We start from the raw sequence: 18,946 nt of genomic DNA on the forward strand, positions 1-18,946 counted from the left end.
AAGAACCACTCAAAATCTATCATAGTTCTGAAGCTTTTTATTTGGATCATCTTCGATCCCTAATGTGCTCGTGCTGAAACCCCAACTAGCTTAGTTGAGGGAAAATCCTTAGATGAGCATGCTTGCTATGTGTGACACCGGTTATCTTAAAAAGGGAAACTTTTACTGGATCAAATTCATCATTTGCAATGCTATGCTTGTAATTTATGTGAAATATATGATGTTACTTGTTGTTCTGAAGACCCTAAGAAACACCTCCCCTACATATGCGAGTTTAGTGATAATGGAATTGTATCTTCATATGCTAAGGGTGTTTATAATTACTATGAGGTTCAACAAATTGAAGAATTTGTTGCTTTTCAGGGTGCTTATGAAATTGCTTCTTTGATTGGAAAGTATGATGCTACTCTTTACAAATCTGAAAATTTTGCCATACTTAAATATTGTTATGATAATTATGCTTCTAATGCCTATGTTAAACCATATATTGAGGACTCCTCCGCTATCCAAGAAGAGACTAACATTTTGCAGGAGTCTATGGAAGAAGAAATTGATGAAACTATGAGCTCATTGGATGAAAGAGATGATGATGAGAGCGAAGAACAAAAGGAGGAAGAGCGGATTAGCTACCCGTGCCCACCTTCTAATGAGAGCTCTTCAACTCATACATTGTTTAATTTCCTTTCGTGCTTACCGAAGGATGATTGCTATGATAATTGCTATGATCTCGTTGATTCATTTGAAATATCCCTTTTTGATGAACTTGATAATTGTTATGCTTGTGGCCAAGTATGACGCCCTCGATTCAATCGTACACTAATCATACACGCAAATGTGTACGATCAAGATCAAGGACTCACGGGAAGATATCACAACAAAACTCTAGACCCAAATTAAAATAATACAAGCTTTATATTACAAGCCAGGGGCCTCGAGGGCTCGAATACATAAGCTCGAAAACACAAGAGTCAGCGGAAGCAACAATATCTGAGTACAGACATAAGTTAGACAAGTTTGCCTTAAGAAGGCTAGCACAAAAGCAACATCGATCGAAAAGGCAAGGCCTCCTGCCTGGGAGCCTCCTAACTACTCCTGGTCGTCGGCGTCCCCCACGTAGTAGTAGGCACCCTCGGGGTAGTAGTAGTAGTCGTCAAATGTGTCATCTGGCTCCTGGACTCCACCATCTGGTTGCAACAGCCAGAAAGAAGAAAGAAGGGGGAAAAGGGGGTAGCAAAGCAACCGTGAGTACTCATCCAAAGTACTTGCAAGCAAGGATCTACACTACATATGCAACATTATCAAAGAAAGGTTGTATATGTGGACTGGGCTGCAGAAAAGCCAGAATAGAGAGAAGGTCTAGTCCTATCGAAGACTAGCATCTTCTAGAAACCACCATCTTGCAGCAAACAGGAGGAAGTAGAGTAGCATAAGGTAAAGTAGTAGGTGGTGTTATCAACCTCGGCCAGAGATCCTTTCTCGACTCCCTGCGAGAAAGAAATCCCAGAGCCATACTATCCAGTTATCATCACAATCAAATCCTCATCACCATCCAGTTCTCATCACAAGTATCCAGTTCTAGTTGTATCGATCGGGATACAACTCCAAGTGTCCGTTACCGTAGGACAGGCTATCGATAGATGTTTTCTTCCCTGCAGGGATGCACCAACTTACCCACCACGCTCGATTAACTCCGGCCGGACACACTTTCCAGGGTCATGCCCGGCCTCGGCCAAACAATACGCCGCAACCCGACCTAGGCTTAATAGAGAGGCCAGCACGCCGGACTAAACCTATGCCCCCAGGAGTCATGGGCCATCTCCCCGGAAACTCCTGCACGTTGCGAACGCGGCCGGTGAGCAGACCTAGCTACCTCCTTAAAAAGGTAGGTGCTTACCAGTCCAACCCGGCGCGCGCCGCTCAGTCGCTGACGTCTATTAAGCTTCGGCTGATGCATACGACGCAGAACGCCCATACTATGCCCACGTGATGGTTAGTGCTATCAGGCCAGAGGCCCCTCAGATCAAATATCCAAATCGTAGTGGATTAGGAACGCGCGGTAACAAGAAGAGACTCATGAAAGATGTGACACCGTTGCCCCGTCTCGAGGACTTGCGGCAAGGGCTAAGAATGCCCGGCCACGCCTCGTAATTATCTCACAGGCACCTTCGAGGTCAACCCGACTCCTCATCACTCGCAATTATGCTCGCGCGGGCACCCCTCAGGGTCGACCCGTCTTTAGGAACATGGTTCAGTGTAAAGTCATAGTAACCATAGTAACTGTGTGTTTAAACATCAAGGGGAAAACCCGAGGAATCACCCCCGGTGAATTCCACTCAATGTAATCACCAAGGTGAACGTAAGAGGAATCACCCCCGAGGTTCACACTTGAGGGGTTGCACGACAGAGTCATATCGGAAGTGGTTAAGGTGGAATCACCCTCGATGACCACGACCGAATAGCTACACTACAGGGTTAACATCAGAAGTGTTGTAGAGGTCTCACCCTCGGCACTCGATAGTAACCCAGCTGTGTCGAGCAACTAAGGGGAATGTGATGTGCGGTGTCGGGGCCTGGTCTTCAATCCCGTTGATCGGGTCTTCAATGATGAAGTAGGGGCAACAAGGACAAGGTGGGGGTCACTGATGGATCACTAACCAACCTATACTAAGCAGATTAGGATAAGCAGGTAAGGTATAACAGCAGATACAAAAGCAGGCTATGCATCAGAATAGGAGCAAACAATAACAGTAGCAGAATCTAGTGCAAGCATGAGATTATAGAATGGGTGATATCGGGATGATCAAAGGGGGGGCTTGCCTGGTTGCTCTGGCAAGGAGGGGTCGTCGTCGACGTAGTCGATCACAGGGGCATCAGCATCGTCAACGGGGTCTACCGAAAAGAAGAGGGGGGAGAAACAGTAAATACATAGAAAGCAAGTGCATACTAGGACAACAGGCAGAGCTAGACGTGTTCTAACGTGGTGCTACACGATACCGGCGAGGGCGGAAGTCAACCGGGAATGTTTTCCCGGTTCCGGACCTGTGTCAGACAGATGACCGGAGGGGGAAAGTTCCATGTTCAGCATGCTAGGGGCATGTGACAGATGAACAGACCGCGTATTCGGATTCGTTGGATTTTTCTGAGCAACTTTCATATAGAAAACATTTTCATCCGAGTTACGGTTTATTTTCTATGAATTTTCAAAGATTAAAGCATTTTCAGAAACTATTTAAAAAAACAGAAAAGGAATATTGCATCAGCATGACGTCATAGTGACGTCAACAGTCAATAGGACGGCTGACCGGTCAAAACTGACATGGGGGACCCATCTGTCATAGACAGTGGGTTAAACAGGGTTTGAACTAATTTAAATTTAGTTAGTAAAACTACTGGGCCCACCTGTCAGTGTCTAATTAACTAAACTAATTAGTTTTAATTTTTAGAATCTTTTAGTTAGAGGATTAAGTGGTGGGACCCGCACGTCAGTGGCTAGGGCCTGCCCAGTCAGCATAGTTGACCAGGTCAACTGGTCAACAGGGGACTAGGGGCCCCACTGGCAGTGACCCGGGGGGTGGCCCCAGGTGTGCCACGTCGGCGGCCGGCGCCGGAGACAACTCCGGCGACCAAAAATGCCGGCGGCGCACTCGGGAGGTGGTCGGGTTACGCGCACAGGGCGCGATTTCTAGCGCGACCGGGCCCGTTCGAACGAGAGGACGACGAGGAGGCGGTCTGGGGTGGTGGGAGAGGCTGCGGTGGTCGGGAACGTCGACGGTGAGCGGCGAGGCGGACGCCGGACTTGGGTCGTCGTCGGGGTCGGGGCTGGGGGCACGAGAGGGCGAGAGGAAGGGCTCGCCGGGCTCCTGGGAACACCAGGAGCACGACAGAGGGCTCAGATGGGGGCCATGGCAGCGGTGGCCACGGCGGTGACGCAGCAGGGCGACGGTGAGCTACGGCGATTGCGGCGAGCGAGCTAGAGAGGGAGGCGGCCTACGTGAGAGAAGGAAGAGGGGGAGGAGCTCACCTTGCGGCACGCACGGTGGCCCTCGGAGGCTTAGTAGCAGCCGAGACGTCACCGGAGTCGAAGGAGATCGACGGCAGCCGGAGATGGGGACGAGGACGAACGGCGGCTGCGGTGCTTCCCGGTTCCAGCGGAGGGCGCCAGTCGAAGGAGTCGAGCCTGGCGAAGCCCACCGATAGGGTCAGCGGGCGCGGGGCCGCCGGTGGCCGCGAGGACGGGCGAGGCACGGCGGCGACCGCGTCAGCCTCCTCTCCAGAACGAAGGAGTGGGAGAGGGAGAGGCGGAGAGGGCGAGGGGGTTCGGGGCGTGGGTGGAGGTAGGTGGGGAGGAGGTCGAGGCGTCGAGGGGAGGGGCCGACCTTATCCTCCTCGTCGACGGCGAGGTGGTTCGGCGGGGACGGCGCCCCTGTAGCGGCGCGCACCAGGGGAACAGGAAGGGGGCGCGGTGCGGGGAGCTGGGCCGGCTGGTTGAGGTAGGCCGATGCCCATGGGGGGGAGGGGGGGCACGGTGGCCAGCTGGGCCAGTCGGCCCAGATGAGGGGGATGGCTTTTCCTTCTTTTTTTTTTTTCCAGCAGCTTTTGCATTTTCTTTTGCCACAATTGACTTTGCAAAATTATGCCTCTGGCCAAAACAATCTCAAAGAATTAAAGTGCACTGCCTCAAAAAGGTTGTGAGGCTTTTGAAATAGATTGAAATTTTTATAAAGTAAAAAGGCATTTAAACTATTGTTTTAGCCACTGCTTTAATTGCTTTAGGCCATTTAAACACCTTGCAAAAATGTTGGTTCACCACCAATATTAACAAATGACTATTTGCCACAAGATGAACATTTAGATCTCCTGTCTGACAAATAAGAGTTTTTTACTTTAGATTGGATTTGAATTTGAATCGGCGATTTGGATCAAGTGAAGATTAGCAACAGTAACAATGATGACAAGGCATCATTGGAAGGGGATTACTGTAGCATGATTCTCGGGTTGTTACACCAAGATGCCAAAATGAATTATGCTTATGGAAATGAACTTGCTATAGTTCCTTATGTTAAGAATGAAATTGTTGCTATTGCACCCACACATGATAGTCCTATTATCTTGTTGAATTCTCCAAACTACACTATATCGGAGAAGTTTGTTCTTATTAAGGATTACATTGATGGGTTGCCTTTTAACGTTTCACACGATAATTTTGATGAATGTAATATGCATGTCCTTGCTTATCCTACTTGCAATCATTATGAGAGAGGAACTACATCTCCACCTCTCTATGTTTCCAACACGATAAAATTGCTAGAAACTACTTATGCTATGTATTGGCCTTTACATGATGTACATGAATTGTTCTTGTATGACATGCTGATGCACAGGAAGAGAGTTAGGCTTCATCATTGCATGATTTATGTTGATTTGTTCTCACTACTAAATGCCAAATCATTGTTAACTAAAATTGGCTTTGATATACCTTGGGATCCGGGTGGATCCATTACTTGAGCACTATATGCCTAGCTTAATGGCTTTAAAGAAATCGCTGCCAGGGAGACAACCCGAAAGTTTTAGAGATTCATTTATTTCTGTTGAGTGCTTTTATAAAGGTTAAAAACAAAAAATAAAGTGGGAACCTAAAACATTTCAAAAAGAAAAGTGAAAGTGAGAGAGACAAGCATTATTGAAGTGGGGGAGCTCCTTAAACTTGTTCGGGCTCATGCAAACCTTGAAAATCTTGAATTACAGAAACTTTTCAACAAAAATAATTACCCCCTTGTATAAATGCATTTTATTATAAAAATAGTGTGCCAAGATTTGCCTTTAGGATGATTAGATTGCTTGTTTGGTAGGTGCAGTGGAAAAACAGAAACTTTGGCTATAGCGCATGAATTTACCTTTTTACTGGAAAGTCAAATGGTTCTGAACTTTTTGCACAATTTGGCTATACAAATTGTTTATTTTGTCCTAATGTTTCACAATTTTTGGAGTTACAGAAGTATGGTAGATGTTCACATTGCTACAGACTGTCCTGTTTAAGATAGATTCTGTTTTTGATGCATTGTTTTGCTCGTTTTGATGAAACTACCGATTTTATTGGTGGTATAAGTCATAGAGAAGTTATAATACAGTAGCTACAATACAAAAATAAAATATGAATAAGTTTGCAACAGTACTTAAAGTGGTGATTTGTTTTATTATACTAACGAATCTCACGAGGGTTTTGTTTAAGTTTTCTGTGATTAAAGTTTTCAAGTTTTCGGCGAGATCACGGTGGATGAAAGAATAAGGAGTGGCAAGAGCCTAAGCTTGGGGATGCCTGAGGCACCCCAAAGTAATATTCAAGGATTCCCAAGCAACTAAGCTTGGGGATACCCCGGAATGCATCCCCTCTTTCTTCTAACGATCATCGATAATTTACTTGGAGCTATATTTTTATTTGTCACATGATATGCATAAATCTTGGAGCGTCGTGTGCCTTTTACTTTTATTTTTGTAATGCACCATGCTGGTATGAGATAGTCCTTGGTTGATATATAGAATGCTCTTTGTACTTCACTTATATCTTTTGAGTTTGGCTTTGTAGAATGTTTCATGTGCTTCACTTATATCATTTGAAGTTTGGATTGCCTATTTCCTTACACATAGAAAACTGCCATTTGTAGAATGCTCTATTGCTTCACTTATATTTGGTAGAGCGTGGGCATATCTTTTGTAGAAAGAATTAAACTATCAAGCTTCAATTATATCTATTTAGAGAGTTGATAGGAATTGGTCATTCACATGATTAGTCATAAAATCCTACATAAAACTTGTAGATCGCTGAATATGATATGTTTGACTCCTTGCAATAGTTTTGCGATATAAAGATGGCGATATTAGAGTAATGCTAGTGAGTAATTGTGGATTGGTAGAAATACTTGTGTTGAGATTTGTGATTCCAAAAGCATGCACGTATGGTGAACCGTTATGTGATGAAGTCGGAGCATGATTTATTTTTTGATTGTCTTCCTTATGAGTGGCGGTCGGGGACGACCGATGGTCTTTTCCTACCAATCTATCCCCCTAGGAGCATGCGCGTAGTAGTTTGTTTCGATAGCTAATAGACTTTTGCAATAAGTATGTGAGTTCTTTATGACTAATGTTGAGTCCATGGATTATACGCACTCTCACCCTTCCACCATTGCTAGCCTCTCTTGTGCCACCCAACTCTCGTCGGTACCATACACCCACCATATACCTTCCTCAAAACAGCCACCATACCTACCTATTATGGCATTTCCATAGCCATTCTGAGATATATTGCCATGCAAATTCAATCATCATCATATACATGACTTGAGCATTCATTGCCATATTGCTTTGCATGATCATAAGATAGCTAGGATGATATTTTCATGGCTTTTCCGTTTTTTGATATCTTTACTATGCTAGATCATTGTGCATCCTGGTACACTGCTAGAGGCATTCATATAGAGTCATATTGTTCTAGATATCGAGTTGTAATATTGAGTTGTAAGTAAATAAAAGTGTGATGATCATCATTATTAGAGCATTGCCCTAGTGAGGAAAGGATGATCGATACTATGATTCCCCCACAAGTCGGGATGAGACTCCGCACCAAAAATAAAAAAATAAAAAGAAAGTGGCAAAAAGAAGAGAGGGCCCAAAAAACAATAACAAAAAAATGAGAGAAAAAGAGAGAAGGGGCAATGCTACTATCCTTTTACCACACTTGTGCTTCAAAGTAGAACCATGTTCTTCATAGAGAGAGTCTCCTATGTTGTCACTTTCATATACTAGTGGGAATTTTTCATTATAGAACTTGCCTTGTATATTCCGATGATGGGCTTCCTCAAATGCCCGAGGTCTTCATGAGAAAGCAAGTTGGATGCACACCCACTTAGTTTTCAGTTTGAGCTTTCATACACTTATAGCTCTAGTGCATCTGTTGCATGGCAATCCCTACTCACTTGCATCGATACCGATTGATGGGCATCTCCATATCCCATTACTTTGCCTACTTGATGTGAGGCTTTCTCCTTTTTTGTCTTCTCCATGCAACCTCCACCATCATATTCTATTACACCTATAGTGCTATATCCATGTCTCATGCTCATGTATTGTGTGAAAGTTAAAAAGGTTTGAGAACATCAAAAGTATGAAACAATTGCTTGGCTTGTCATTGGGGTTGTGCATGATCTAAATATTGTGTGTGGTGAAGATGGATCATAGTCAGACTATATGATTTTGTAGGGATAACTTTCTTTGGCCATGCTATTTTGAGAAGACATGATTGTTTTATCAGTATGCTTGAAGTATTATTGTCTTAATGTCAAATGATAGACTATTGCTTTGAATCACTCGTGTCTAAATATTCAAGCCTTGATTAGATTATATGATCAAGATTATGCTAGGTAGCATTCCACATCAAAAATTATCTTTTTTATCATTTACCTACTCGATGACGAGCATGAATTAAGGTTGGGGATGCTGATACGTCTCCATCATATCCATAATTTTTAATTGTTCCATGCCAATATTCTACAACTTTTACATACTTTTGGCAACTTTTTATACTATTTTTGGGACTAACATATTTATCCAGTGCCCAGTGCTAGTTCCTGTTTGTTGCACGTTTTTTGTTTCGCATAAAATCCATATCAAACAGAGTCCAAACGGGATAAAAACTTACGAAGATTTTTTTGGAATATATGTGAATTTTGGCAAGTGGAATCAACGCGAGACGGTGCCCGAGGGGCCCACGAGGGTGAGGGGGGCTCCCTGGGCCCTGTGGACACTCTGTAAGGCGGTTGGTGCCCTTCTTTCGCCGCGAGAAAGCTAATATCCGGATAGAAATCATGTTAAAATTTCAGCCCAATGGGAGTTACAGATCTCCGGGAATTCAATAAACGGTGAAAGGGCAGAACCTGGGAGGGCAGAAACAGAAGAAAACAGAGAGAGAGAGAGATCCAATCTTGAAGGGGCTCCCGCCCCTCCGCCGCGATGGAATCGAGGGACCAGAGGGGAAACCCTTCTCCCATCTAGGGGGGGAGGTCAAGGAAGAAGAACAAGAAGGGGGGCTATCTCTCTCCCCCTCTTTCCCGATGGCGCCGGAACGCCACAGGGGCCATCACCGTGCCGACGATCTACACCAACAACTTCACCACCGTCGTCTCCAACTCTCTCCCCCTTTATGCAGTGGTGCAACACCTCTTCTCCCCGCTGTAATCTCTACTTGAACATGATGCTCAACGCTCTATATTATTTCCCAATCATGTATGGCTACTCCATGATATTTGAGTAGATCCGTTTTGTCCGATGGATTGATTGATGATCGTGATTGGTTTGAGGTTCATGTTTTATCATTGGTGCTGTCCTATGGTGTTCTCCATGTCGCGCAAGCGTGAGGGATTCCCGCTGTAGGGTTTATAATATGTTCTTGATTTGCTCATGGTGGGCGGCTTGAGTGACAGAAGCACAGACCCACGTAAGTAAGTTGTTTGTGTATGGGAATAAAGAGGACTTGATACTTTAATGCTATCACTACTAGGGAAAAGCCTAGCAGCAGCGCGGGTTTTGGGCCTATTAGTAGCGCGGGGGCCGGCGCTACAGCTAACGTATAGCAGTAGCGCGGGTGCCACCCGCGCTACTACTACGTCCTTTAGTAGTAGCGTGGGTAAAAACCCGCACTACTACTACCAGCGCGGGTTTCTTTTTGAATTTTTTCGAAAAAATATTTCAATTTTTTTCCCTAATTTTCAAATTTCTGAATTATTTTAACCTCAAATCTCTAATCACCCCTCATCGCTGCTCAATTTAATCTCTAATCACCCCTCATCATTCCAAATCATCTAACTTCCCGGACGGTCACCCATCCTCTCACTACTCCATCCTGAGCACGCTTAACTTCCGGGTTCTATTCTCCCTCGTTTCCAAGTCTGCACTTGTTGTTTTCCTGACAATAGTAAGATGTCAATCCTATTAACCTCAGGAATTTAGCTTGTGCATGAAGTCACACATTTCACTATTTGAGTTTGAAACTATTGTTCTAAAAAATTAGTAACACTAATATTTCTTGAATAATTAGTTTGACCACAGTTTGACCATAGTTTGACCACAGTTTCGCCACAGTTTGACCACAGTTTGGCCATAGTTTGACCAGATTTGACCAAAATTCAAAAAAACAAAAATAATTATTTAGTAACACTAATATTCTAGAATAATTAGTTTGACCATTGTTTAACCACAGTTTGACCACACAGTTTGAAAAAATTTCGATTTTTTCCACTCTAGATCTTAAAAGCCCCATAACTTTTTTTCTGTTAGGTTTTTGAGGATTTTGAAAATGTTTAACGGGGTTCCCCCCGATTAAATTTGGATGTAACTTTTTGAGTAGATGATTTTTCATATAAAAAACTTTTTCATCCGAGTTAGTATGCAAAAGTTATGCCCATTTTTACAAATTCTCGAGAGATTTTGCAAATAAAGTCGAAATTCATATTTGCAAATTTTCTCAACAACTAGACCACATATCACATGGGAAACTTATTTTCTTTTATTTTTTTAACATTTTCATCATTTTCTTTTATTTTTTTTTAAACTGAAAAGGCGATCCATGGGGGGGTAGAGTTTGAAAATGGGACCTTTAGTAGTAGCGCGGTTTCTTACCCCCTCGCTACTACTATGGCACCACTTAGTAGTAGCGAGGGCTAAAAACCAACGCTAATGCTATCAAACTTAGTAGTAGCAAGGTTTTAAAAACCCGCGCTACTACTATGGCATGTCCCGGGGGGCACGGTAGAGACCGCTTAGTAGTAGCGAGGGTTAAAAACCTGCGCTACTGCTATCAACTTAGTAGTATCGAGGTTTAGAAACCTGCGCTACTGGTAAGTAGCAGTAGCGAGGGTTTTTAACCCTCGCTACTAGTAACTTTCTGTGTATAGGCTTTTTCCTAGTAGTGTATGGTTGGGTTTTACCTTAATAATCTTTAGTAGTTGCGGATGCTTGTTAGAGTTCCAATCATAAGTGTATATGATCCAAGAAGAGAAAGTATGTTAGCTTATGCCTCTCCCTCATATAAAATTGCAATAATGATTATCGGTCTAGTTATCGATTTTCTAGGAATAAATAACTTTTTATGACAAAAAGCTCTCTACTAAAACTAATTTAGTTGCTTATTTATCTTAACAACCCCTGGTTTTTATTTACGTGCTCTTTATTATCTTGCAAACCTATCCAACAACACCTACAAAGTACATCTAGTTTCATACTTGTTCTAGGTAAAGCGAACGTTAAGCGTGTGTAGAGTTGTATCCGTGGTCGATAGAACTTGAGGGAATATCTATTCTACCTTTAGCTCCTCGTTGGGTTCGACACTCTTACTTATCGAAAGAGGCTACAACTGATCTCCTATACTCATGGGTTATCAAGGAGGAGGACGACGGCGGCATCAACGGCGATGACAACGGCGGCGGCGATGAAAAGCCAACGGTCAGTGGCAAGAAGTGTCCTAACCAAGATGATGTCGCAGGGCCATGCAATAACAACAACAAGAAGGAGTAAATTAAGCAGACTATATATATATATATATATATATATATATATATATATATATATATATATATATATATAGGAAAAATCCATCCTACCACCCGGTGGTAATTACCCCACATGTCTCATATACTATCATGTGGTACTATATATACTATTTTATTATTTTAAATAGATTCATATACTATATCTAAGATATTTCAAAGCAAGCTACATAAAAAAATTGCATATGAGCCCATAGTTTTTGTTATATTTGTAAAATACGTACATATTTGTATGTAAAAATGAGCATACTCAAAAAACGGTATATACTACCTAAAAATTAGTATATATACTCCTAATCATTGTTATATACTACATACTACACGTAGATAATCTCGGTTCGGACAGATACTACATACAACATACAAAACGCAAGTGGTGGTAACTATCACTGCTTGCATCCTACTATCGGGTGTAGCTACACCCATTTCTCATATACTACCATGTGGTAGTATATACTCTACTTTATTATTTTTAGTATGTTTATATACTACATCTACCATGGTTTTTTTGTATTTATGAAATACGTACATATTTATACGCGAAATAGAGTATGCACAAAATATGATACATACTACCAAAAAAGTAGTATATATACTACCTAAACATTCTTATATACTACATACTACGTGTACATACTCTTCAATATGATAGATACTACCTAGAACGTATCAAACAAAAGTGGGAGTAACTACACCCGGTAGTAGGAAAAATTTGTCATATAAATATATATAAATATATATATATATATATATATATATATATTCCGTTCGCTCATATTAATTTGTTATCTATGTTTATCCTGTCAATCTCATCGCAGACGGTTAGTAATACATATTCAATAGAGATCTTCGACATTATCGCCCACAGGTTGGTTTGTTGAACTGTGTGCCCTAACGAGCACACAATTCACAAAAAAGACCGCATGGGTTGTTTATAATGATCGCACACAATTCTGATCACCAACCTGTTTGTCGGGTATTACACACATCTTGTTACGCTGAGTCGTTTGTGTTCACCTCGATCATCGCAAATGGTTCATCAGAGCGAATTGTATGTCGTATATCGAACACACCTTGATCTGGCTGCCCGTTTCTATTGTTCTATCTCATAAAAAACAGTTCCTATGGATCAACAATGCCCCGCATCGCACACACAACTAAAATCTGAACCGTGTTTGATGTATCGTTCATCGCAAACGTTCTGCATCTTTTTTGACGGTTTTTTTACATCACAGATTGCGATTAATGCATCGCACACAATTTTATCAAAGGGTCTCTGATCATAGTGTCGCATTAGCAGTATCATGCAGTAGTGGATGCACCTACGTTGTCATGAGGGCCCTTTCCTTGCAAGTAACCCATTTCTTCAATCTTTGAGCTATTGAAGCGATAAGCCATTGCTCTTCGGAAGGATGTAGGAAAGAAGATGATCTCAGTATAAGGATGAAATCCAAGTAAATGAACAGTATATATAGATACTGGCGGTCTAGGGTTACAACATCCTAGTCGGCCACGTATATGGAGATTAAGTCCTCAGCGGATCTAGCATGTTGGAGTACACCGCAAGTCTTCGAGAGCCTTCTGCTTATATGTCCTGGGCCGTTCGACATGGCCCAGTCCAGAACCGATATGTGGGTCATGGCCCGGGCCCACCAGGTCGGTAGGGGATGTGGTGAGAGACCCCCAAGCTAGGATACCATCATCTGGTGCATGCATTTCCTGGATTTATTCGAGGCTTTTCGGCATTGTTCATTCAGTGGGAGGAGACAGTTTCATCGAGTATGAGACATCTATGGTGACTTCATCAACCTTAATATGATGTGCCGCCCAGTATCTCAGAGGAGCTCATATGTATAAGGTGTGCGTGTGTGTGCTCATAGGGATGACTGTATGTGCGTGTATCTGAGCAACTTCAATTGTGCTGTGTTTAAAAAATGAAGCTAAAGACACCATTTATGACTTTGTACGATAATATCTTAAGCGCATCAAATAGATCTTAGTTTGTAACATATAATTATTTGGATCATTTCTCTCTATGTATACATCGTTGAGTTACATTGCAAGTGACGTGAATTTTAATTACTTTCTGACTGTTGCCGACTCTTTTATATACATACGAAATTTGACATGCAGTATATTCAATCAGAAAAAAAAACTCTTTACTTGCCAAATTTGATATGCATTGTATTGATATAGGTGCAGTTGGAAAAAAAACTAAAAGACCCGTTGCAACGCACATGCATTCTACTAGTATTTCTAAATTACATGTTGTTTGACAGCTTCCCCATCCGACACGGGGTGTATGCAAAGGATCCACCTACGCAATCATGAGGGCCCTTTCCTTGCAAGTAACCCGTGTCTACAATCTCTGAGCTATTGAATTGATAAGCCATTGCTCTTCCGAAGGATGTACGGAAGAAGATGATCTCTCTATAAGGATGAAATCCAAGTAAAGAAACGGTATATTCGGGGACGATGACATTATCATTGGTAGAGTAGTCTGATTCAAATTTTGCTCCTGCCGGTGTCATGCTCCTGCCAATTTCATCATTAACATATTGCGTAGTCCAAGACCTGTCACCGTGTTTCCAAGGATAATTTGCTAGTAGATTTCCAAGGTTTATATCACGTTTCAGGAGCCAGTCCATCTTGCCACATATTTCGTCAAGGAACCAAATCCGAACGCCAAGACGATTGTTGCCGTAGAGTAATGCACAGTACACCCCTTTTTCTGACTTTCCTAGGTAATGTTCTGGTTCGTCATCGGTTCGCACATCAAGACCTAATGGCAGCTTAATCACTTTGTACTTCTCATTTGATAAGGTCATTCTGTAGAAATTGAGCCATTTGTTAATATAATGGCTGCTTAATCACTTGTTAATATAAGGCAAATGGAAAATCCGCTAAATGCCGAGTGTTATTATTTTATGAGAAGTGCACGAGTACCTACATACCTGATCACAAAATCATGTTGGTGGACATACAGAGCCCTCTGCCAGTAGGCCGCATGGCAGTGCCCGGGTGATAGAGCTGATTCCATGTCGCCAATTGTGCCTGCGGCCTCCCCTTCTCGGATAAAAGGCTTCGTCTCCCACTGTCGTGTCTTTGATGAATAGACCCGCAAAGTGTAGGACGATGGTGGCCATTCCATTTTCTTTACTGCTGGGTCAAATGCATCCTCGTCAACCACGTCAACCTCGTAACAATTGTAGGGAACAGAGTGGAATAAGAAAACCTCGTAATGTGGCGACACCGAAGGATCAAACACGAGATACATGTCCTCTCGTTGGTAGGAGTCCTGCTTCATGCAAGGCGAGACCAGGTGTGGGTATGGTGGTAACTTGGCCCACTGTCGCGTGACCGGATTAAGCACCCGCTGGTCGTCAGGCCAGAGCGTTGGCCTGTGAAGCAGGACGAGGCCGTTGCATTGATCTGCAACCGATAAAGAGCGGGCGTCATCGGTGTCCAGGTAGTCTAACTTGCCGACGACGATCGAGGCGCATGGGCGTGAGAAGTAGGCGGTGAGCGATTCCGTCCAGGAGACAGTGAAGAAGCCGGCCAACGAGAGAGGGAGGAGGTGTGCATCTGCGGGTAGCATGCGGCGAGCATCGATGACGGCGCACCACGGCTTGCAGACGCAGCGGGAGACGGCGAGGTCGTGCGGTCCGAGGCGGCGGAGGATATCCGCCAGCACGTCGTCCGGCAGCAACTGCACCGACGCCATGTCCATCGGCCTGCCGGTGTCGATCGTCTCGCTTCGCTTGGTGACAACTCAGGATGCTCGTCTTCTCCTCTCTTGCTCGTCCGGGGCCAACAAAGAATATGGGTACCTGTATATATATACAGAACATGGAGGGCGTAGTCCGACTCGGTTGGGCACTCCGCGTAGCTACCAGATTGGAAATCAGGTTATGTTTGTGCCTCCGTGTTTGAGATGGATTTGGACCGATCGCGTCTCGTCTCATTAACGATCGCGCGCTTTGCTAGAGTTGATTGTTTTCTCTATATTTTCTTTTTCTAAAGTTCAAAATCAAAATCAAGGAAACGTTCCGTCGCGGTCGTGTTGCCTTTTTGGTTCCGCACACCTTTCTTCTTCTGCCTCTTCTTCTTTAATAAGACGAAAATTAGCGAACCAATGTGATTGGATGGTTAGAGAGAGTGTGGTATCCTCAACTCACCAGGGTTCAAGTTCTGATGCTCGCATTTATTCAGGTGCTCATAGAGGTAGGGTATGTGTGTGCCTTCATAGGGGTGAGTGTATGCGCGTGTATATGAGCGTTTGCGTCTGCACTGTGTTCCAAAAAATAAATAAAGAAAAAATAAGACAAAAATCAAATGTCACTCTTTTTTCCTTCGTTACCCTCCTCCTCTCTCTCCTTTCTCTCGTTTTTTCTTTTAAACTAGATGACCCGTTGCGCCGATAGCGTAAAGGCCGAGAGCAAGCCAAGTATTGCAAGAGTACACATAAAAATATTTAGAGACAGATTGAAACATATGAAAATAAAAAATTATTGCTGGCAATGGCATGATTTTCTCTAACCAGTATAAACATATATAATAGTCTTCTGAAAATATTAGTAGAAGGGCAGTTGATTACATATATAGAACAAGGGATCACAAACTTGTTTTGACCACAGAAACAGTAATAAGGTCTAAAGTGTACATGCAGTATCATACACGAATGTAAATCTAAAGGCTATACATATCTTGCTCATAGCAACACCGAAACCGAAAAGATACTGGACGATTGACACGAAACAAAAGGTGGCTGCTGTTGGTTCGGACATATAGACTGAAGGTCACCAAAAACTATCTTGTGTAGTCTTCAGGCACTGCTCTGACTTCATGCCAATATAGTGTAACCTCTGCGTCAACTCTTCAATGCTTGGATTAGCTACTACTCTAGTTCTTTTGATAAAACAGTTTTTACACAAGCAGCAGCACCCCTAAGATTAGCAAGTTTCCAGCAAAAGGATCACATGTGAACCACATATCTGTATTCTATATGAAGAGAAACACAAACCCAACAAGATGATATAAAGAAACGGAGGTATCAAAACTGCAATTGCTATAAGAACAGAAGCTTGATTGCACAGGTTTTCTTATTACTGTTTTGTTTTATGATTCATGCATGTATTTCGAGTCTGGATTGGTAGCTAACAGGGTATTATGTTTCATTGCCGAGAGAGGCCTCTTAAGCCTAGGTGGCTGAGCAAGGCCAGTTTCCATGGTGTTAGTAAGTGCAGTGGCCGGAGCATTAGCAGCAACGCCGACCAGTTCAGATCCCTACGATTGTGTCAAGCTAGTCATTGGGAACCATGCAAGAGGAAAAAAATAAAGAGGACGCTAAATCAGATAGAAATATTAACAACTGTTGAAACAAAAGAACTTATGAAAGTTGGTGTGACCACCCGGTCATCATCCTTCTCCTGCCAAATAAGGACACGTGCGTGTGGAAGACCCCTCTTTTCAAACTCTATGGTGTATAAAACTGGAAAACAGAAGGGTAAATGAAAAACATGAAGAAAAAAAGAAATGTGGGTAAGAAGAAAAATGAAGAAAGGAGAGAAAATGCACTGCGCATAGTACCAGCAACTACAGTCCCAAACATCTTTTCGGTCCTGATCTTCTGTAGGTACTCAAGCAGGTTCATGTGATATACATATCAGCCCTATCAACTGTTTTTTGCCAAGGTTCAAGACTCTTCATTATTTCAGGCCACTTTAGATTACATGCGAAGGTTGTGTTTATATCAGGTGATGCTTGGAAAAGGGAAATAGTCATCATGGCCAGGAACCATTTTGTTTTCGCTTCAGTTCATAATTTGTTAATATTGGCTATCTAGTGCAGAAAAGAGTGATTATATAACCTCTGTTGATATCCGTCGGCATGTCCCAGTTTCAGCCGTCATAATTTCAGTCACAGTTTCCTCTCGTCCAAGCCCAAAATCACTAAGCTTCAGCTCCTTACGGTTTGCAGTAAGCCACAAATTATCTGCAAACACGAAACTTTTATTAGGATACTGTAAAAGCATAAAAAGTGTGACGGAACAACTTTGACAGAAAGGAAAAAAGCAATTATTGGAAGAACTTAGAAGGTAAAGCAAGTAAAACAAAATGGAAAAATTGAGAGGGTGACTGAAACATATTGTGAGTGAACCATGAACATGAATTAAAGCGGATAACATGGATATGGAACCAGGAACATTGAAGAATGAGATGTAGAAACATCTGACAGAAATTTGTATATGATTAACCGACCAACTACTGAAAACCAAACAAGCTGAACCAAAAAGATGAAACTGAAAACAGTATTCGCAAGTCATTCAGTTTTTAAACCAGATGCTATGACGTTGATGTACAAATGACGAAACAAATAGTACCCACCCAAAGTAGAAAAGAGTCTTTTATTGAAGTGTCATAAATTGTTAAAAGCAAATGCCTCTAACCCTCTTTATTCTGCAAGTAAATAAGCAATAGATCTGACTGCTGAATCCAATGATCGGTATCAAAACAGGAAAAGGGTACATCGTCTTTAACCTGTTGACTATATGACAGATTTAATCACCATCAGAAACAATCCTAATTAGAAATGCATTAGGGTTTCTAATAAACCCTATGATGCAGCAGATTGGTATTATGAATCAAAATGTTTAGAAATCATGTAATTCTACTGCAACAAAGTTAATATGAAAAATATGAACATATTAAGAAGAGGTGGCTTTCCAAAAACAGAATAAAGCTTTCAGGGTAAAAATCTCACCTGCCAATGGAACCTAATCCAATAAATATAGGTAAAGATGAACAAGAACTTCCCATGATAGTGTTCCAAGTCATCATGATCTCCACACAGTCAAATGAAGAACTGACATCTCCACACAATAACTCCCTTTCAAACTGCCAACCATAGGAATAAACCCAAAACCATAAAACATCAACATTGGAGGCCCAATAAATATATCCTCCTATTATAATACAAGAGCACATACATTAGTATTAAAATTCTCACTCTATATAGAGTATAAACAATAGACATCAATTTCCATTCTGAAACCATACTTGCTCGAGCACAAATGAAATTGCGAGAAATTTATTTATCAAAATATATAATTATAATTGAAAGAAGTTGTAATACTTCACTTTAGTACTATATTTTGGCAGCGCTTTTTTTTCTTCCGAATCCATATGAACATTGCCACTCACTGTGTTTATACACGACTGGTATTCCTCTAAACTGAATAATGATGTGACTAAGCAAAAATAAATAAGCAATGATCCATTCCCGGATTATATTGGGAGTTGTTGCTAGAGGAAAATGTGAAAAGAAAAATGGCTTAATCAGGCACAGTAGTA

At 42.2% G+C, this 18,946-nt stretch overlaps 1 protein-coding gene across 1 annotated transcript; it reads right to left on the reverse strand.

Moving 5' to 3' along the window:
• Window positions 1-13,755: 13,755 nt before the first annotated feature.
• On the reverse strand, window positions 13,756-15,388 carry LOC123133245 (F-box protein At5g07610). The gene is made up of 2 exons (XM_044552762.1): window positions 14,549-15,388; window positions 13,756-14,423 (listed from the first exon to the last, which is right to left on the reverse strand). Exons 1-2 carry the CDS (start codon window positions 15,322-15,324, stop codon window positions 13,856-13,858), a joined length of 1,344 nt encoding a protein of 447 aa, XP_044408697.1. The 5' UTR covers window positions 15,325-15,388; the 3' UTR covers window positions 13,756-13,855.
• Between the last annotated feature and the right edge of the window lie 3,558 nt (window positions 15,389-18,946).

This window comes from Triticum aestivum, chromosome 6B, assembly GCF_018294505.1.
Source record: "Triticum aestivum cultivar Chinese Spring chromosome 6B, IWGSC CS RefSeq v2.1, whole genome shotgun sequence".
Taxonomy (NCBI): domain Eukaryota; kingdom Viridiplantae; phylum Streptophyta; class Magnoliopsida; order Poales; family Poaceae; genus Triticum; species Triticum aestivum.

Bases quoted from the DNA above. Each gene is read 5' to 3' on its own strand.
- LOC123133245 (XM_044552762.1), bottom strand. From the start codon at position 15,324: ATGGACATGGCGTCGGTGCAGTTGCTGCCGGACGACGTGCTGGCGGAT. The intron at 14,424-14,548 runs GTATGTAGGTAC...CAATTTCTACAG, and splicing joins CAACATGATTTTGTGATCAG to AATGACCTTATCAAATGAGA.